The sequence below is a fragment of the Oncorhynchus kisutch genome, linkage group LG3 (genome assembly GCF_002021735.2).
Source record: "Oncorhynchus kisutch isolate 150728-3 linkage group LG3, Okis_V2, whole genome shotgun sequence".
Classification (NCBI taxonomy): Eukaryota; Metazoa; Chordata; class Actinopteri; order Salmoniformes; family Salmonidae; genus Oncorhynchus; species Oncorhynchus kisutch.
In genome coordinates this window covers 49,765,415-49,787,091 of record NC_034176.2, presented here as the reverse complement: position 1 = coordinate 49,787,091, position 21,677 = coordinate 49,765,415, and the positions used below count along the sequence as shown (strand labels likewise).

The 21,677-nt window shown below is 40.1% G+C and overlaps 1 protein-coding gene across 1 annotated transcript; it reads left to right on the top strand.

Moving 5' to 3' along the window:
* The first annotated feature begins 2,149 nt into the window (after window positions 1-2,149).
* LOC109884450 (phosphatidylinositol 3-kinase regulatory subunit alpha) lies at window positions 2,150-21,362 on the top strand. The gene is made up of 16 exons (XM_020476423.2): window positions 2,150-2,472; window positions 3,056-3,648; window positions 4,274-4,366; window positions 4,481-4,555; window positions 5,375-5,491; window positions 5,730-5,931; window positions 6,911-6,993; window positions 11,439-11,544; window positions 11,690-11,788; window positions 13,242-13,422; window positions 13,618-13,743; window positions 13,826-13,968; window positions 16,892-17,068; window positions 17,159-17,233; window positions 17,380-17,550; window positions 18,202-21,362. The coding sequence occupies exons 2-16, from the start codon at window positions 3,321-3,323 to the stop codon at window positions 18,389-18,391; spliced, it is 2,166 nt and encodes a 721-aa protein (XP_020332012.1). The 5' UTR covers window positions 2,150-2,472; window positions 3,056-3,320; the 3' UTR covers window positions 18,392-21,362.
* Window positions 21,363-21,677: the final 315 nt, after the last annotated feature.

Genomic DNA, 21,677 nt, shown 5'->3' with positions numbered 1-21,677 from the left:
TTCTACATTTTCAACCTCCCTGTCTGAGTCTGTAATACTGTCATGTTTCAAGCAGACCACCATAGTCCCTGTGCCCAAGAACACTAAGGTAACCTGCCTAAATGACTACTGACCCATAGCACTCACGTCTGTAGCCATGAAGTGCTTTGAAAGGCTGGTCATGGCTCACATCAACACCATTATCCCAGAAACCCTAGACCCACTCCAATTTGCATACCGCCCCAACAAATCCACAGATGATGCAATCTCTATTGCACTCCACACTGCCCTTTCCCACCTGGACAAAGGGAACACCTATGTGAGAATGCTATTCATTGACTACAGCTCAGAGTTCAACACCATAGTGCCCTCAAAGCTCATCAATAAGCTAAGGACCCTGGGACTAAACACCTCCCTCTGCATTTGGATCCTGGACTTCCTGACGGGCCACCCCCAGGTGGTAAGGGTATTTAACAACACATCCGCCAAGCTGATCCGCAACACAGGGGCCCTTCAGGGGTGCGTGCTCAGTCCACTCCTGTACTCCCTGTTCACTCATGACTGCACGGCCAGGCACGACTCCAACACCATCACTTTTGCTGATGACACAACAGCGACAACAATGACACAGCCTATAGGGAGGAGGTCAGAGACCTGACTGTGTGGTGCAAGGACAACAACCTCTCCCTCAGTGTGTTCAAGACAAAGAAGATGATTGTGGACTACAGGAAAAGGAGGACCGAGCACGCCCCCATTCTCATCGACTGGGCTGTAGTGGAGCAGGTTGAGAGCTTCAAGTTCCTTGGTGTCCACATCACCAACAAACTAACATGGTCCAAGCACACCAAGACTGTGGTGAAGAGGGCACGACAAAACCTATTCCCCCTCAGGAGACTGGAAAGATTTGGCATGGGTCCTCAGATACTCTAAGGTGGCCTTTTTGCAGCTTACATCACTGCCTGGTATGGCAACTGCTCGGCCTCCGACCGCAAGGCACTACAGACGGTAGTGCGTACGGCCCAGTACATCACTGGGGCCAAGTTTCTTGCCATCCAGGACCTCTATACCAGGCAGTGTCAGAGGAAGGCCCTAAAAATTGTCAAAGATTCCAGCCACCCTAGTCATAGACTGTTCTCACTGCTACCGCACGGCAAGCGGTACCAGAGCGCCAAGTCTAGGTCCAAGAGGCTCCCAAATAGCTTCTACCCCCAAGCCATAAGACTCCTGAACAGCTAATCAAATGACTACCCAGACTATTTGCATTGCCCCCCATGTACCTACATGTACATATTACCTCGACACCGGTTCCCCTGCACATTGACTCTGTACCGGTACCTCCTTGTATATAGCCCCGCTATTGTTATTGAATGCTGCTCTTTAATTATTTGTTATTCTTATCTCTTACTTTTTTGGTGGTATTATTTGGTAAGCATTTCACTTAAGGTCTACAAAAATGTATTTGAGTTTACAATAGAGACAAGATAATCAAACTGACTTTATATTGCATTCAAAGACTTCCGTAACTGGCTTTATCGCTGGATGAGATAACCCTGTTGCCATGCTCACCAGAATGGTAGAATGCAATGGCAATGAGCTACGTTAGTGTCCCTGGAGAAATTGTGGTATGGGTCAGCTAGTGTGCTTCCTGGGTTAATCAGAGATGCCCTCTGTACCAAGCAGGGGAGAACTCAGCACATAAGCAGATTATCTACTGTTTTCTAATATAATACTCATTATCCTTAACTACAGTATCTCTCTATAAGATTCATTAATTATATTTGTTGCTTTCCTAACTGTATGTAATGACATCAATATAATATATACACTTGTGTAGTCGCTTACCCAATCAAACATATTGTTGCCCTCCAGGTTATCCATCTGACAGTGGAAGCAGAACGAGTGAAGTGGTCCTGTTAACAAAATCACACAATTGCTGAATGGTTCCTTAATAGCCCCCCTTTAACTTAATTTGATATATGTTTCATAGTGTAATTCATTATCAGGGACTGCCAGTCCTTGCATATAGGGGCTGGGCTATGAATTTTTGTCCTTCCTTCCCCGTTTCAGAATATATAATTTTCATAGTCATGCCATGCTTTGTGTAAGAGCTATGGAAGATTGAAAGCAACAACAAGAAATACAATATACACTGAATTGTCTCTACAAAAAAAAAAGTTGTGGATTTTTGACCATTCTCCCCTTATTCAGAATATCTTTATTGTCATGGCATGCTTGGTTCAATAGCTATTGCTGAGAGAACCGAATATCCACTACTTTTTACCTCGGACATAAACCCTGACTTTGTGGCTGTCTTAACTAGTGACGACCGGCTAACTAGCTGCACTGCGGTTTGCTACTAGCTGTTACTGCACCCGGATGCATTTTCGATATCATAGCTAGCTATAGTTTGGAGACCGCGTCTATCCTGCACTTCCCAATGAAATCTGATCTATGTTTTTTCTGAAGATTTTTTCAGAGGAAAATAACAATAAGGTAACTATTCAACTAACGTTAGCTAGCTAAAGTAGCCATCTGCCAAATCTGAGGCCGTGGAATTTCCACATTTTCACGGGCCTGTGTTCATGCTAGCTAACGTTAGCTAATAATGTTACATACTAACTAGTTACACAAAGAATGGCATGGCTTATTTAATCGAAATGGTTTTATCATTTGTATTTTTAAAATTACTTTTGTGTTTGTCCTTTGGATGGTGTGTGTGCACCGGGTTTGTGGATGTGTCTTAATAGACGTAGCTACCCGGCTAGCTAGTAACGTTAGCTACTTCCCCAATCCCCAGCTAAGACTATTGGTGTATAGCTTGGACATACTGTACTAGCTAACTAGCTTTGTCACGAACAAAGACACATTGCTTTATCCAATGTGGAACTTTATATAGCTTCAAGTATACAGTAACTTTAGCTAGATATTAACGTTTCTTATTCATAGACAATCACCATTGGTGATTGAAATAATTGAAAACGTTAGCTTGTGAAACAACACATGATTTCAACAATCTAGCTACCACAGTTCTTTAATTTTGATTTCTGAATATACATTTTGTCTCCATCCTGGACAGATGCTTTCATGGGACTACAGATGCCGATGCCTTTGATGGGATTGTATTGCATGAAGCATAATGAGGGTGTATTGAAAAACAGGACAGAACCTTAATGTTAACATTTGGAGGTGCTGAATCTGCATACTTTTGGGGGAAGAAGATCTGCATAAAATGGAGATGGAGGAAACATGCGTTGTTAGAAAGAATATAGTAGATTTTTAACCTCAGGCCGAATCTTATTGGTCTTAAATTGTGTATTGGGAAAAATATATCATATATAAAGATGACTTCAGAAGGATACCAGTACAGAGCACTGTATGACTATAAAAAGGAGAGGGAGGAGGACATTGATTTGCATGTAGGCGATATACTTGTGGTGAGCAAGGGTGCTCTGCTGGCCCTAGGCTGCCCTAATTGGGCTGAAGAAAAACCAGATGAGATTGGGTGGCTGCCAGGATTCAATGAGACAACTCATGAAAAAGGTGACTTCCCCGGGACTTACGTTGAGTTTGTGGGAAGAAAAATAATTTCACCACCAACACCAAAACCAAGGCCACCTAGGCCTCTTCCTTCCACATCAGATCTAGCCAGGACAGATTCAGAATCAGAGGGTAAGTAGTTGTACATCAGGTTACATTGCTGATGTTTTTATCTTGTCGGTTTTAAAGTACTGTACTACCAATTTGATTTTAAATACCGTGACCTATCTTTTTGCACTGTTGGTTATGAATGTTATTGTGCATAGACATGAATTTCAGGCTGTAGTTTGTTTCAGCTCTTCCTTGGCTTGCTGTTTCATTAGTTTGAGTTGGTTACAACTAGTATTAAGCACTGAGCTGCAGATGTGCAGCAAGCCAAGGAAGAGCAGCTGTGCTGAATATGGATCTATGAAAATGCTGATGTGGAGGATTAGAGTGCTTCATAAGCTTTTACAACGGAAGCTTAAGAGGCAAAACAGCAAATGCTTGTGTGTAACTCTGATCTGATACTAATAATTTACTGTAAGGCAGGCCTATACCTACAACAGTGCTGTGACTCCGCAAGGAAAAATGAATATCTGTGCAGGCTTGTTAGATGCGACACAACCATTGCTGTGTGTAAGATCTTAAGATCTTCATTTTAATTTAATGCCTATAAAGGAAAGGTGAGCAAGATGGGTGTTTGTTATCAGGTAACAATCAACTGTCCGGTAGCAGTTTTAGAAAGTTTCAGGTACGTCATCTTTCTGTTGTGCAGGCTTCATGTTGCCAGATCTGCCAGAACAGTTTGCTCCTCCAGAGACTGCATCACCCATCCTGGTCAAGCTTCTGGAGGCAATAGAAGGCAAAGGTAAGAAGAGACCGTGGCCTGGTGCATGGGAGTAGTTAACGATGGTGAATGTTTTGCTTTTACATTGAAATGGTTAATCAAATCCACCTCCTGATCCTATTTTCTGTCCTGCAGGTTTGGAATGTCCAACCCTTTATAGAACTTTCACAGCAGCTTGTGGGCTGGATATGAGACAGTTCACTGACTGTGGTGAGTGAGTGGCAGATTGTGCCTAATGTGGTGGTTAATTTCTTTACTATCAAATCATGCGAGACAAACTTATCACACAAGTCAGAGTTATACTTAAACTAAATATTTAATCACTTAGACAAAAGTACAAAGGTATTTTATAGCCAAGATACACCCATTCCAACCTACATTTAATTTAAAAAATGTACCTTTATTTAACTAGGCAAGTCAGTTAAGAACAAATTCTTATTTTCAATGACGGCCAAGGAACAGTGGGTTAACTGCCTTGTTCAGGGGCAGAACGACAGATTTGTACCTTGTCAGCTCGGGGATTCGAGTCCCAATGCTCTAACCACTAGGCTACGCTGCCGCCCCTGACGAACAACAGATGTATAGAATGGGTCACAAGGTTAAGATTTGTATGGAAGATTTCTATAATACATAGCAGACAGTATCTGCTGTGTCAGCAGTTTTCATTGTATAGACACCAGTGTCTGGCCCCGTATAGAACAGAAACATTAACTCATGCTCTAGAATGCTCTTTAGGTTTTATCACCCAAAAGACATTGTAAATCTCCTGTCAGTGTTATCTCCCAGAGGCCCATCCTCAGTAGAACACACACACAATAGTTAACAGAATACTCTATTCTGTTGCATAAAACAGCCATTTGATGCAATAAAAGTATTATAACATAATCTTGCAATTTTTCCACCATACTACTTCTCCCATTTTTAATAGTTCTTGAGAAATATGATTTTTTTTCTTAACCAAGTGATTGTTGTAACTGTCATATTTGTTGCGTTCATCTCTACCATCTAAGTTTATTGATGCATTTACAGATTTGGAGCCTTTGGACCTACAGTCGCTATGTGATGGCCTTTGGAGATACCTGCAGGATTTGCCTAATCCAGTTGTTCCCACCTCTCTCCAAAGTGAGATGATTCATGCAGCACAGGGTAAGTAAGACCTGATGGCTATAAAACTAATAGAATCCCTCAAACCAAATGTATACTCGAAGCGGCCCACTGACCAAATCCGGCCCGCAAGCCGGTTATATGTGGCTCACCATACAAATAAAGTTATAGTATGTTGTGGTAAGTTTTCCAGGGCAATGCTGTGCAGTACATTTTAATAGTGGTTGTCATTGATTTAATCTTTACCTTGTGTGACTGTTTCCTCTTTTCATGCTCACAGAGGTAAAGGATCCAAAGGACTGTGCCCAGTTGTTGCGCAGAATAGCCAGCTCATCTAACCATCCGCCCCAATACTGCCTCACGTTCTACTGCCTCATCAAACATTTCTGCCGGATTTCTCAGAACACCAGCAAAAACCAACTCTGTGTCAGAGACTTGGCGGAAATCTTTAGCCCTGTGCTTTTCAGGCTTCAACCAGCAAGGTCAGTATACAATTACAATTGAAATACTTTATTTATCCCACAAAGGGCAATTATGCTGACAGGAATGCTTTTATGTATGAGGGCAGTATAAGAACAACATGTCATAGAGACAGTAACACTCACAGTAACTGTAGAATGTGAACAGATAATTTTTTTGTGTGTTTAAATACACATACCAAATGTATTTAACCTTTATTTGATCAAGGAGTCATACTGATACCAAGGTCTCTTTTACAGATGAGTCCTGAATTACATAAATTACAGAAAATACACACATCAGAATATAAATACAAAATGCAAGCAGAAAGAAAGAAAAAAACACGGTCTACAATTTAGTGAGAGGCAGGGCCCATTTCTATAGAAGAAGCCTGTTTTTATTCTCAGCTTCTAAACTAACTCATCAATATGCTTTTTAAGACAGATTTTCATCTATCCAGATGCCCAGATATGTGTAAACAGGGGCACGATCAATATGGACACCATCTAAAGTCCATATGCTTAAATCATCAAACATGTTTTTATGCGCTCTAGAAAACAACATATACTTAGTTTTACCTGCTTTCAGAACTAATTTCAGCTCAAAGTTTTTCTGTAATACAATGAAGGAAGACTGTAGTTCAGATAGTGCCTGGTCAACCGTGGGGGCAATAGCATATACAACAGTATAATCGGTATACAAGTACAGGTTACAATGTTTTACAGACAAGTCAATATTCTTAATGTAAACGGTAAAAACTACAGGACCCAGGACCCACACCTTTCGTAATATCCAGGAAGACAGATTTAACACCATCAGTAGATATACATTGAGTTCTATCTGTCATGTAAATGTTTAAACCATTTACATGCATCCTGGTCAAGACCATTTGAGGAAAGCCTCTGAATTAGCAGTGAGTGATCAACAGTATCGAAAGCCTTTGACAGGTCAATGAAATAAGGACGCAGCAGATAATAAATGTAACCATTTCCTATCTCTCAGCTGTGAGGCCAGCCTGGATTCCCTCATCAAGATTCTAGAGATCTTGGTCAACAGTGAATTGAGTGAAACCCAGGCTGCTCCAGGTAATACAAGTCATATTTTTTATGTTTCATATTTGGAATTGAATGTGATTTAATGTCTGCTGAACTAATTGCTGACTATAGATCTCGAAGATAGAAAACTCTTGCATGGGCCATAGCTGGTTACTTTTTCTTTTAGTAATAACTAAATAGTATCAGTATATGTTCTAGTGCTGGATTAAACTATCAAGTACACAAACTGTTTTCTGAGATGCTCATACGTATTAGTATCGTTTATGGATCTTTTTTTTGGTGAGAATTTAAGGTTGAATGATTGTTCCGTGTTTGAGAGAGAGCGAGAGCAAATACTGTAACCATACAGTATTGTAGCTATTTGGTTAAGATGTAGTCTATTTTAAGCTCAATATAATATTGCTTGTATCAGAATCTCTGATGCAATCTACTGCCTTTGTGCCCTTGAGCTAGGCACTTAACCTGCTCAAGTGGAGCTTCTCTGCGGCTGACCCTGTGCTACTTCCAGCCTCTACCGGTCAAAAGTTTTAGAACATATAATCATTCAAGGGTTTTTCTTTATTTGTACTATTTTCTACATTGTAGAATAATAGTGAAGACATAAAAACTATGAAATAACACACGTGGAATCATGTAGTATCCAAAAAAGTGTCAAATCAAAATATATTTGAGATTCATCAAATAGCCACCCTTTGCCTTGATGACAGCTTTGCACACTCTTGGCATTCTCTCAACCAGCTTCACCTGGAAGGCTTTTCCAACTGTCTTGAAGGAGTTCCCACATATGCTGAGCATTTGTCGGGGGATTGTGGAGGCCAGGTCATCTGATGCAGCACTCCATCGCTCTCCTTCTTGATCAAATAGCCCTTACACAGCCTGGAGGTGTTGGGTCATTGTCCTGTTGAAAAACCAATGCTGAGACCCACTAAGCCCAAACCAGATGAGATGGTGTATCTGGTGTGCACCCCAACACCATAACACCACCACCTCCATGCTTTACGGTGGGAAATACACATGCAGAGATCTTCTGTTCACCCATAACGTGTCTCATAAAGACACGGTGGATGGGGAACCAAAAATGTCACATTTGGACTCTAAACCAAAGGACTTATTTCCACTGGTCTAATGTCCGTTGCTCGTGTTTCTTGGCCCAAGCAAGTCTCTTCTTATTGGTGTCCTTTAGTATGGTTTCTTTGCAGCAATTCAACCACGAAGGCCTGAATCATGCAGTCTCTTCTGAACAGTTGATGTTGAGATGTCTGTTACTTGAACTCTGTGAACCTTTAATTTGGCTGCAATTTCTGAGGCTGGTAACTCCAATGAACTTATCCTCTGCAGCAGAGGGGTTCTGTGTCAGTACCCTGACAGTCAATAAAGTAGGAATTGAAGGTTATTGCTATTTCGACTGCATCCTGTGTTAGATTGTTATTCACCATGATTTCTAGTCTTTTTGCAGTATTACTATGGTCTTTCCTTATTAACTTTTTTAGATTCTCCCAGATCAATTTAGAATTTCCATTTGCTTCACCAATTATGTTAATAAAAAGTTTGCCTTGGCCTGTGATTTCTTACATCACCTTATTTCTCAACATGGTAAACCTACGTCTGTCATGCTTTAATTTGGATTTTAGGGCTGTTTTTAGAGATCTCGTTCTTCCATCAATTTCCAGATTTCTCTGTTTAGCCAAGGAAGAGTACAGGTTTGGATTAGATTTTTTTTAGGAAACCATTTATTGTAGTCAGTCTAGATTGTGGATAGGTTTTTCTTTCAGCTTCCACATCTGTATAGGACCGATCATTCCAGTTAATTCCCTTAATTGCGTTTTCAAAATAATTTAATTCACTCTTAGGTATTCTTAGTTGATCCAGCCTTCTAAGAATAGAGAGGTTAAACCTGTTCTTAGAAAGCTTTCTGGCTATAAGTGTCAGATTATGATCAGATAGCCCAAATCAATCTGTGTTTTAGAGCCACCCTGGTTTTAGTGATCCGTTTGAGGGTTTTCCTACAAGACTTGTCTTCGTAATTAATGTTAAAATCTCCCATTAAGATGACCTCTTTCCCAAAATCACATTCCCTAAGCATGTTATTAAACTTATCGAAATAACACACTTTTGGTGGAAGGTGGTCTATACATTCCAATAAGGGTAAAAGTCATTATTGAATTTGACCACTTTTTGGAATGACACTACGAATGTTCAAGTGCCCCACTAGTAGTCCCTTGGGCTTAGCTCGTGGGTCCCAGATGACTTGAGAGTGATTGACACATTGAAAAAAAGTTACATTTTCTGTGTTTTCTGGCGGCTGGGTTAAGGCCGTTTTTTTTCTCGTTTTGATTAGGGGCAGTTCGGTAGCGTAATTAACTATCCCTCCTGCTTGCACTGGATGCGGGGAGCTAATTAAAACGGCTTGCATGTCAGAAGCAGAGTCAGGGATTGCATATAGTGACTTGGGTATGTTTGAAGAGTCAAATTCCATCATGGAGTCGAGTGAAACCATGGGATCATAGCACTCACCCACTTCCATAGCGGCGACGATCAGTGGACAAGGCCATCCACTGCTTTCCACTCCGGTGAGTATCGCTGGCTCGGTGATGTTAGGCCCAGGATTGAGTTGCACATCCCTGGAGAGCAGGAGGGTAGTGAACAGGTAGTTTAACAGTTTCCGATAAATGTTAGACTTGTCTTTGGTTGAATAGGGAGCGAGGTAGACTTGGCAATTATTCAAAATGTTATGGTATGCTGTGTACTGTCCTCTCCCATGGAACATTGAACCAATGTGTTTGGTGTTGATATTCTCCGCCAGTAGATTGATTGTCATCCCAGCAAGGACGCACTGAGATTATCAGTAGAGCAGCTACATAACTGACAATCATGACAATGTACTGGAGATATAACACATTGAGCTTTAAATCTTTGCATGAGTTACTTTGCTGGGGTCGGCGTACACCTGATGCTTTAGATAAAATAACAGCATTCGTAGGAGAAGCGGCACCTGCCGCACCACCCTCCCTTCCATTTTAGAACACCAGTAATCCACGGAGACTGTGTGCCACAATGAGTGAAAACTTTACAAAACCTGACCAGATCATTTCAAGTCATCAGTCGAGTCCCGAGTTGAGGCTCCAAGTCAACCACTGTTGTGTCATCGGCAAATATGATGGTGTTGGAGTCGTGCCTGGTTAGGCAGTCATGTTTTCCTGTTTGCTTACGGCCGTATACAGCTCATTGAGTGCGGTCTTAGTGCCAGCATCGGTTTGTGGTGGTAAATAGACAGCTGCGAAGAATATAGATAACTCTAGGTAGGTAGTGTGGTCTACAGCTTACCATGAGGTACTCTACCTCAGGCGAGCAAAACCTTGAGACTTCCTTAAATATCGTGCACCAGGTGTTGTTTACAAATCTACAAAGACCGCCACCCCTGTCTTACCAGAGGCTGCTGTTCTATCCTGCCGATACAGTGTATAGCCAATAGTAAAGATGGTAAAGGCAGATTAGCCGCTCGCCGCCGTATCCTCACAAGGCACCCCGGCCTCCTTCCGCGAAAAGTCTCTTTCTCCTGCGAATGTTGGGGATGAGGGCCTTGTCTGGAGTAAATCCCTCTCATCCAACTCGTCAAAGAAACATTTTTTTTGTCCAGTTTAAGGTGAGTAATCGCAGTTCTGATGTCCAGAAGCTCTTTTCGGTCATAAGAGATGGTATCAGCAACATTATGTACAAAATGATTTACAAACAATGCGAAAAATAAATAACGAATAGCATGGTTGGTTAAGAGCCCATAAAATGGGAGCCATCCCCTCCAGCGCAACATCTGTTTGCCATCTGTGGTTTGCATGTGTTTCTTTGGCATCCTCCTACATAATCTTTTTTGTGAGATGTTACCATTAGGCTGTATAATGTATTGTCATTGTGGGTATTTCTACATGGATGTGCATTGTGATGATTAGGCTATGTTACATTGATAGCTTGGCAGAGCAGATGAACTGCAGCGAAGTTCTACTGTTTCACACAGGAGTAGTTATGGTGTACAGAGGCGTACTTCTTTTGGGATTTAATGTCTTTGCATTCAGTCCTAATTTTCTCAGTTTTTTTATTTATTTATTTAGTCTGTCATCATAATATTTTGATATTGTTACATTAAAATGTGGCCAAATAACACATTTCCACTTTTTCCCCCCTTTTTTTCTGGTCATTATGTTAATGCAACGAAGTGTAGCTACTTAACTGGTAATGCAGTAGTTGACACAAATAAACCAAACAATAGCCTACATGTAGGTATTTAGTTTTGAGCCATTACAACTCATATTGTTATGAACCGTTGCAATTTTTGGAGGAATTTAAGCCCGTTTCTGGTAGCTGATAACTATCTTCCTCACTCACCTATAATCAAGTCAACTTACCTTTTCTGAACTTGTGAAATGTAAGTTATGCGCTGTGAGACTGCAAATTGACAGCTTCGTTCTCTCTTCTTGCCGCAGCTTTGCCCCCGAAACCACCAAAGGCCACTACCCCAGTTCCAAACAACGGGTTCAACAACAACATGGCCTTGCAAGACGGGGAGTGGTACTGGGGAGACATCTCAAGGCAAGCCCTTATGATCTTAATGATAATTCAATTAATAATGAATTAATGGTCAGTGTCTTGTGATAAATCTCTTGGTTTCCAGTTTGATAATGAGTCCTATTGGATTTGTGAAGAAACTGTTGCATAACCCTTCGTTTTCTTGTAGGGAGGAGGTGAATGAGAAGCTGAGAGACACAGCTGATGGTACGTTTCTGGTCCGAGATGCATCCACCAAAATGCATGGAGACTACACACTGACTCTGAGGTACGTTGTGAATCGCATGGTTGCTAAATATGGAACTCTTAATATCCTGCTCTGTTTAATGCAGGGTTTCTGTTAGCTGGTAATAGACAATTTTTAAATCAAATAATTGAAAAGCCAATAAATAAAATTGTCCGTAAGAAAATAAAAAAATCCAATTTTTATAATAATCAGCAAATTAGCAAAATCAGCAAAATACCAGTCGATGGAAATACATTTGACCAGTCATGCTTATCGGTCTGTAGGTTAATTTGCATAATTGAGTGGAATTCAATTGGAAGCATACAGAAAATGCGCACCAGAGCTGCTACTACAGCTCGTTCCTTTCTGCTGGAGTGAAACATGCTTTTATAACTTCCAATGCGCATCAATTTTAAATGCAGTCGCATGTTAAATCGTGGCTATCAAAACTGTTTTTTAAACTTATTTTTCAACTGGTCATTGATGCACGCACGCTTCCCATTTTGCCATTCAAGTGCACAGGCAAGGGTAGGCAGGCAGGCTTCAGTGTGTCACTTTGCAATGAGCTAGGGGCAGTATGCATTTAAAAAACTAACTTAATTGTTTTAAACATGATTGTTTTGCTTCATATTATGAGGCATGTCTTACCTTGCTTTGAAGTAGCCTAGCCAAAATCTGACCATAGAAACAATTGCTTTATAAAGACTTCCATATGCCATTGAAACCAATAGCCTATTTTTTTTTTCTCATGTTCAAATGGTTTTCAAATACACTTTTTCATTGTCCAGTAGCCAAAGACACAATCCTAGTCATATTAGAAGCCTAGTTGTTGCATCATTAGATCTTCCCTCTATCTTAATCTCAAACAGATATTTTGATCTCTGCCGCTCTTATGTACAGTGCGCTTTTGGAAACGGTATTTTCCCGGCTAATTAAATTATGGAACAAGCTTTCGTGAGCTTATAATGCGAAGAAATAATAGTTTATCAACATTTTAAACTAAACGTTCAAATCTGTTGCATCAGCCTGATTTTGCTTTCTAATGTTATTTTCATGTAGCTAAATTGGTTATATAAATTAGGGATCCCACAACTATCTTAGTCTGTTTGGAATAGGCTAGAACTGCAAACTGACCAAGAGAATAGGTAAACTGTTCTACTATGGAGAATAGTAGATTGACATAGGCTAGTGATTTCGGTGTTTGTAACTCGTCTTGTTGGCTGAGGAAAAGTGGCAGTTATTCTAACGTCTTCAAAGTGCGCATCAGAATTCGAAGGACAGACACCGTTGCATCCTAGAGTTGCATGTTCTGTTAAAATGAATTACCATAATCTAAATGTGATTTCTGTCATTCTGAGCACCGTTGGTGGACGCCCTAATCACACAATGCATGTGGGTCCGGTATATTTCTCAAATGTCCGGCATATTTAAAATTAAACCCTGGCCTAAAGACACATGGCCCTTTTCACAGTTCCCTTTTTGATCTCGCTCATAGGAAAGGAGGAAATAACAAACTGATCAAAATATTCCATCGGGATGGGAAATACGGCTTCTCGGACCCACTAACATTCAACTCGGTGGTTGAGCTCATCAATCACTACAGACACGAGTCCTTAGCCCAGTACAACCCAAAGCTGGACGTGAGACTGCTGTACCCAGTGTCAAGGCTCCAGCAGGTAAGGGTGCCTCCACAATTCAAACACAAATGGAAGCTACACGTATTCAAAGATAAGAGATCCCTTGGTCCGATTATTCTATGAGCACAGTCAGTGCTTCATTTTCATATCCGGCATTTGAGTGTCACCCAGAGCTTTTTTTGCCAGATGACCGAGTGAGATTTGTTCCTCTAACTGCTTTGTTGTCTCCTGCAGGACCAGGTTGTTAAAGAGGACAACATTGAAGCTGTCGGTAAAAGGCTGCAGGAGTACCACCTTCAGTTCCAGGAGAAGAACCGAGAGTACGATCGTCTGTACGAGGAGTATACAAGAACATCACAGGTGAATTGCTATTGTCATTCAATTGTGATTGAATCGTTTCTGATTGTACTGTATCCAACCTCCGGTTCTTTGTTTTCCTCAGGAAATTCAAATGAAGAGAACGGCCATTGAGGCATTCAATGAAACCATTAAGATCTTTGAGGAGCAGTGCCAAACCCAAGAGCGCTATAGCAAGGAGTACATTGAAAAGTTCAGGAGAGAGGGTAACGATAAAGAAATCCAGAGGTAATAATGAAAAGTATCTTTTATATTATCTTTTCAACCAAAGATGTAGCTAACACTCATCACAGTTCAGTTCTATGATAAAGTGGTTAATATCTGTTAGGGATGCACGATGTATCGGTGAGCATATCAGAATCAGCCTACATTAGCTAAAAATGCCAGCATCGGCCCGATGTCTAGTTTAACGCCGATGTGCAAAACCGATGTCAAAGCTGACGTGCATACCTATATATATCATAAGTAGATCATGTAATGACGCCATGAAAAATACAGCGCTACACAGAACAAAAGCAGAAAAATACTAAAGCGCACGCTTCCAACAAGTTCAATTTGAGCAGTCATTTGAAAGAGTAAGAACATTTCAGCGAGACAACTCAAAGGCGAAATGCATTAACACCAAGATTATGGAATTCATTGCCCTTGACAATCAACCGTTCTCTGTCGTGGGTGATGTTGACTTTCGCGACTGGTCGAGCACCGGCACACACTACCAAGTGCTCTATTTTTCAGATGTTGCCCTACCGGAGTTACACAGTAATAGCGTCACTCCACTTAGCTTCACAACATACTATGGAACGCCATTTGGGTATTTTACGTGTCAAATAACACTATTTGACAATAACACTACTTGATGCGTTTAATAAGCTTTTTTTATTTGACAGTTCTACTATAGAATGTTGTGTGTTCTGAATTTGCACGTGCAAGCCAAGCGCCACCACTACTATCAGTAGCACTGTCAAAGCTGTACAAAAAGTCTGCAAACAAGAAAACACTGTTGGTAATAAAGCATTATTTGTTCAACTGCAACTTCTGGGGTAGCTAGCTAGCCTTAGTGTGGTACCTAGCTAGCACCAATACAACCAGCCTGAAAACAATGACCAGTCGAAACTTCAGTCATTTTCATTATTCTTAGCAATGATTTAGGAATCCTGGTAAGTATTAGCTAGGTAGCCACTTGTTGTTCACCTATTGAAATTGAACCTCAGTTCATGAAAATAAATAGCCAGTCAGCTACTTAACCTTGTTGCCCAAAGTTAACGTTATAAGCAGCCAGCTAGCTTCATCTGGCTAGTGAGGCTCGACGGGACCGGGTTATGTGTTGTTAAGCTAGGCACAATAGGGAATTTGCGGTTTGCCTTCAAAATAAAAGTACCTCCTTTGAAAGTGATGCAGAAGGTTACAATTGGTGGAATCATTCCATATTTAGACTAGATAATGTTAAACAAGGTTGGAATGTGAAGCAATGAAATGGGGTATCCGTCTACTCGGTGACACCCACAGAACACAACTGAAGAGTTTACACAAATATTAGCGTTGTAGCTCTTATCGCGGGACTGTGACTGTGTGAAATCACCTCCCCAGTCAGCCTATTGTCTGTATTGACATTCATATTGTACAGCTTTACGTAAGGATTGGGGATCAATGAAATGGGGTATTAGTCTACTCAATACCCAAGCTATTTTTTCACAACATCCTTAGAGTTATCGGACTCCAAAATATCCACAAAGTATGGTTTTTCCTCGGGAATAGTGTTCAATATACATAGGTGGACAATAAATGTGGCTCAAGTTGTTTGAGTCCCGCAATAAGAGCTACGACACTAATGTTCTCTGGGTGTCACTGAGTAGACTGAAACCCGATGTCATTGATCCACAATCCATAGGTAATACTGTACAGTGAAATAAGTATGCCCCTCCCAATCCAATTCTAAAGTAAAATACATTGTGTGATTTCAGATTTTTGTCAAATTAACAAATAGTCTTTTGTTGGTTTTATATAACATTCCAACCTTGTTTAGCATGATTTATTCTACTATTTGTATTCATTTGCATCTCTGTCAATGACATTCTTTTATTTTGAAGGCTAACTGCAAAGTACACTATTGTGGCTATCTTCACATAGATGAGTCCAACCACCATTAATCAATTAAGGACTGTCTTATAAATTAGGGTTATTTTAGATGGTGACACCTAGCTATATAGTTAGCCAGCCAACTATAGCTACTGAAACAGATAGTCTTTTTGCTATATTTTGGGGGAAGAACATTGCTTGCATCCATGAGCTAGCTAGCTTTTTTTATGACCAGCAATATAGGTGCGCGAGACAACTTTACAAGCATCGTAGCATAAATATTGATGAATCGTTGTTACATATTAAATACAGATGATAGTGTAATCACTATGTAAAAAAAATCAAACGTGTTCAATTATTATGTGACATGCAGTCATATTCAGGTCCTGATTGGTCAACAAGCTTATTTGACACGCAAAGGCCCAAATGGCGTTCCATAGAAATCCTGGTTGAGAATTAAACGAAACAGCGCAGCAAGTAAGTGAAAGAAATAGCTTTTGATTATGTTTTACTGGTAATGGGGACCAACAAAATAACTTGTTGGTCAGTGTGTGGGTAAAACCTTTATTTAACCAGGCAAGTCAGTTCAGAACAAATTCTTATTTACAATAATGGCCAAACCCGGACGAAGCTGGGCCAATTGTGCGTAGCCCTATGGGACTCCCAATCACAGCCGGATGTGATACAGCCTGGATTCAAACCAGGAACTGTAGTGACTCCTCTTACCCTGAGATGCAGTGCCTTAAACCGCTTTGTCCGTGTGTGTGTAACTATTTAACTGTACTAGAATGCTTAAAAGGCCGCTAAATGTTTAAATATCGGTTATCGGTATTGTTTTTTTGGCAAGGAAAATATTCAGTATCGGCCAAAAATGTCATATCGGTGCATCACTAATGGTAATAGTAGAAGTTTGTATACCCACAGAATAATCACTGGAGTTTTGTTGATGCTACAACTACTCAGATTGCTTCACTGTTGGAGAAGCCAAATGTGCCTTTCTTATAGAAGCACAACAGCTGTCTCATATATTGACAATAGGTGATATATTTTTTACAACAATAATTGTTTCTCCTAGAATCATGGGAAACTACGACAAACTGAAATCGAGAATAAGTGAGATTGTGGACAGCAAACGGCACCTGGAGGACGATCTGAAAAAGCAAGCAGCGGATTACAGGGAGATCGATAAGAAGATGAACAGCATCAAACCTGATCTGATTCAGCTCCGCAAGACCAGAGACCATTACCTAATGTAAGTATAGCACCAGTCTTTGCTGTTATCAAATATTTTGTCTATAATGTCCCGTTACTAAATGACTGACAACCTATTTTCTCGTGGTAGGTGGCTGACACAAAAGGGAGTGAGGCAGAAGAAGCTGAATGAATGGTTGGGTATCAAGAATGAAAACCCAGAAGAGTAAGTATCCATTTCCCACGCTTTTACTTTGAAGTGGATCTTTAAAAAACAATCCAAAGTTGTCTCCTTTTGCATGTTTCTTTTTAAAGGAGTAATTCAAACAGAAGTTAGTGCTGTATAAAACTAATGTGATTATTGTATTGCAGTGAGTACTCAATGGTTGAAGATGACGAGGACCTCCCACATCATGATGAACGTTCGTGGAGGCTAGGCAACATCAACCGGCTGCAGGCAGAAGCTCTGCTCCGAGGGAAGAAGGACGGAACATTCCTGGTCCGGGACAGTAGCAAAGCTGGCTGCTACGCCTGCAGTGTTGTGTATGTATCTAATAATACAAGTTTGCGGGGTGCTTATATTTGTCCTGTTAATGGAAATGTTTTGTTTTTTTTGCATATCCCAACTCCCCCCTGGGACACCTGCAAGGAGTGGGGCCAGGGTCACTATTGTATAGCACTGCTGTTGCAATTAGGGTTAAGTGCCTTACTCAAGGGAATAGCGACAGATTTTTAGGCTACCTAATCACACTGAAAAAAATTCCACATGAAGACACATGATTTGACTTTAGTGTAATGATAATTTAAGACCTAAACACTCATGTTTCATAGAGTTAATCAATCTTATTTAATGAGATCCGATTATTCAGTCTTAATGTGTTGGCAGATTTTATGATGTTAATTTGCAGCATTAGTATTGAGTGTATATTGGCAACTTGATTAGCATATTGATCAGATTTGTCATGCTAGATCATATTCATAATAAACAAACTGATTCTCCTCATGCTACATATTGAGAGAGACTGAAGGAAGAAGGAAAAGTTGACCTTGGTGTGTTTCTAAATGATCAAGTTAACAACATTTAACAAAACCAGGTCATTCTTTATTTTCGGAACCATGTAAAATAGTCCATACATGGAATTTGGATGTATTCTGAACTTGATGTATTCTAATTTAAAATGCCTTTCTTTGCAGTGTTGAGGGTGAGGTGAAGCATTGTGTTATCAACAAGAGTCATACGGGCTATGGATTTGCAGAGCCGTATAACCTGTATGGCTCCCTAAAAGAACTAGTCCTGCATTACCACCACACGTCACTCGTACAACACAATGATTCTTTAAATGTCACGCTCGCCTACCCAGTTTACACACAGAAGAGGCGGTGAGGAACTCATGGTGAGGACTTGGACTTCATGATGGACAATCAAGATGATTTCTTTGGAAATGCAAATGCCTAGGATGGTATCAATTAAAAAAGGGAAACATTGGTACAGGTGTTTGACATTTTGGAAATTTCAAAAATCAGGAGATGGTCCTCGTTTAATCTTTTTTTGTGTGGTTTTTTTGTGTTTTTTTCCTTTGGATAGCCATGATTACATATGTGTGAGTGAGCATGGTATGTGTAGTCAAGCCTACTAATTGAAAAAGGAGGAGAGACTTGAAGCAGCATGTGACATTTTAAGACAGGTTTTTCAGACACAGATTAAGCCTGGTCCTGGGCTAAAATGCACGGTCAATGGAGAGTCTCCATTGAAATAGCTTTTTAGTCCCGGACTAGGCTTAATCTGTGTCTGGGAAACCGCATTTTCAGTGTTTGCATTTAACTGAAATGTTTGGCATCCTGACACTGTCAAGTGTAAGTTTTTGTTGTGCTATGCAATGCTGTCTGCGTCCTCAGAATTAATATGTACCCTAAATATATTTGTATTTTTTTTTATGATTATTGGCCATCAATGTAGGCTACCTATTAGCTAGACATGGTGTGGGACATTTTTCATTCTCTACTTCTACACACAAGATTTATTTGGTTTACACTTTGTAAAATGTTAAAAGCATTCGCATTAGTCATTTTAAATGTATTTAAATATATATATATATATATAACACACACAGTACCAGTCAAAAATCTGGACACCTACTCATTCTTTATTTTTACTATTTTCTGTAGAATAATAGGGAAGACATCAAAATTATGAAATAACACATGGAATCATGTAATAACCAAAAAAGTGTTTGAAGAATCTCAAATATATTTTAGATTCTTCAAAGAAGCTACCCTTTGCCTTGATGACAGCTTTGCACACTCTAGACATTCTCTCAGCCAGCTTCACTTGGAATGCTTTTCCAACATTCTTGAAGGAGTTCCCACATATGCTGAGCACTTGGCTGCTTTCCCTTCATTCTGCGGTCCAACTCATCCCAAACCATCTCAATTGGATTGAGGTTGGGTGATTGTGGAGACCAGGTCATCTAATGCAGCACTCCATCACCCTCCTTTTTAGGGGCGGCAGATTGGTTAGTGTGTTGGACCCGTAACCGGAAGGTTGTTGGATCGAATCCCTGAACTGACAAGTTAAAAATCTGTTGTTCTGCCCCTGAGCAAGACGTGGATGTCGATTAAGACAGACTTCTGCTCCTCTCTGATTCAGAGGGGTTGGGTTAAACGTGGAAGACACATTTCAGTTGAATACATTCAGTTGGACAACTTACTAGGTATCTCCCTTTCCTTCATGATCACATAACCCTTGTTGGGTCGTTGACCTGTTGAAAAACAAATGATATTCCCACTTAGCGCAAACCAGATGGGATGGCGTATCGCTGCAGAATGCTGTGGTTGCCATGCTGGTTAAGTGTGCCTTCAATTCTAAATAAATCACTGACAGTGTCACCAGCAAAGCACCATCACACCTCCTCTCCCATGCTTCATGATGGGAACCACACATACAGAGATCCGTTCACCTACTCTGCGTCAAACAAAGACACGGCGGTTAGAACAAAAAATCTCGGACTCATCAGACCAAAGAACAGATTTCCACCTGTCTAATGTAATTGCTTGTATTTCTTGGCCCAAGCAAGTCTCGTCTTCTTATTGATGTCCTTTGGTAGTGGTTTCTTTGCAGCAATTCGACCATGAAGGCCCGATTCACAGTTTCCTCTGAACAGTTGATGTTGAGATGTCTGTTACTTGAACTCTTTCAAGCATTAATTTGGGCTGCAATCTGACTAATGAATTTACCCTGTGCAGCAGAGGTAACTGTGGGTCTTCCTTTCCTGTGGTGGTCCTCATGGGAGACAGTTTCATCATAGCGCTTGATGGTTTTTGCGACTGCACTTGAATTTTTTCCGCATTGACTGACCATGTCTTAAAATAATGATGGACTATCGTTTCTCTTTATTTGAGCTGTTCTTGCCATAATATGGACTTGGGTCTTTTACCAAATAGGGCTATCTTCTGTATACGACATCTACCTTGTCACAACACAACTGATTGCCTCAAATGCGTTAAGATGGAAAGAAATTCCACAAATTTACTTTTTAACATGGCACACATGTTCATTGAAATGCATTCCAGGTGACTACCTCATGAAGCTGGTTAAGAGAATGCCAAGAGTCTGCAAAGCTGTCATCAAGGCAAAGGGTTGCAACTTTGAAGAATCTCAAATATAAAATATTTGGATTTGTTTAACACTTTTTTTTGCTAACGACATGATTCCATGTGTTATTTCATAGTTTGTCTAAGCTATTGTTCTGCAATGCAGAAAATAGTTAAAATAAAAATCCTTTAATGAGTAGCTGTGTCAACTTTTGACTGGTATGCATATATATATATATTTATATTTGGTGTTATTTATTTCCTTTTGACCCAGAAACCCTGTGCAAAGATTTGTTTCTCTAATTATTTTATGTTGTGTTATTGTGTTACTAATATTCCCTGTTGTGAATGCATATAAACCACCCTGTTTCCTCATAGAAAGGCCAGTGAAGTATTTTGGTGTCCCTGAGAGAGAGAAAATGTCATTCCTTGATTCTGTATTTTCTGTATCAGAAAATCTTTACTTAGAATTCTTTAGTTGCAACTGTTAAATCTTTTTTCTTGTGTAATTCATGCCATGCCTGACTTGATATGACATAGGGAACATTTAAAGCACCAAATTCATGAAATATAATTTACATTTGTTCTGTTTTTACTGACATGTATTTGCCAATTGGGACAATTTTATGCTTCAACAGTGCAAATACGACCTACACGGATTGATCAATATGGTAGACACAAGTATAGGGACAAAGTGGAGGAGCGGGTCGAATACGAGGGCTTCTAACAATCTCGGATTACAAAAATAAAGCTGCCCTACCCGATGAGCTAAACACTTTTTTTGTCACACTTCGAGCATGGCTTGTCTGAGCAACTGAGGACGAGGGCTACATGCTTATGTATATCGCATTCGGAAAGTATTTAGACCCCTTGACTTTTTCCACATTTTGTTACGTTACAGCCTTATTCTAAAATATATACATATTTTTTTTAAATCCTCAATCTACACACACTACCCCATAATGCAAAGTAAAAACAGGTTTTTAGAAAATGGTAATTTATAAAAACTAAAAAACATCACCTTTTACGTAAGTATTCAGACACTTGACTCAGTACTTTGTAGCACCTTTGGCAGTGAT

Excerpts from the sequence above, each read along its gene's own strand:
- LOC109884450 (XM_020476423.2), top strand. The coding sequence starts at position 3,321 with ATGACTTCAGAAGGATACCAGTACAGAGCACTGTATGACTATAAAAAG. Across the intron at positions 3,649-4,273 it reads GACAGATTCAGAATCAGAGG|GCTTCATGTTGCCAGATCTG; the intron begins GTAAGTAGTTGT and ends TCTGTTGTGCAG. Across the intron at positions 11,789-13,241 it reads GACTACACACTGACTCTGAG|GAAAGGAGGAAATAACAAAC; the intron begins GTACGTTGTGAA and ends TCTCGCTCATAG.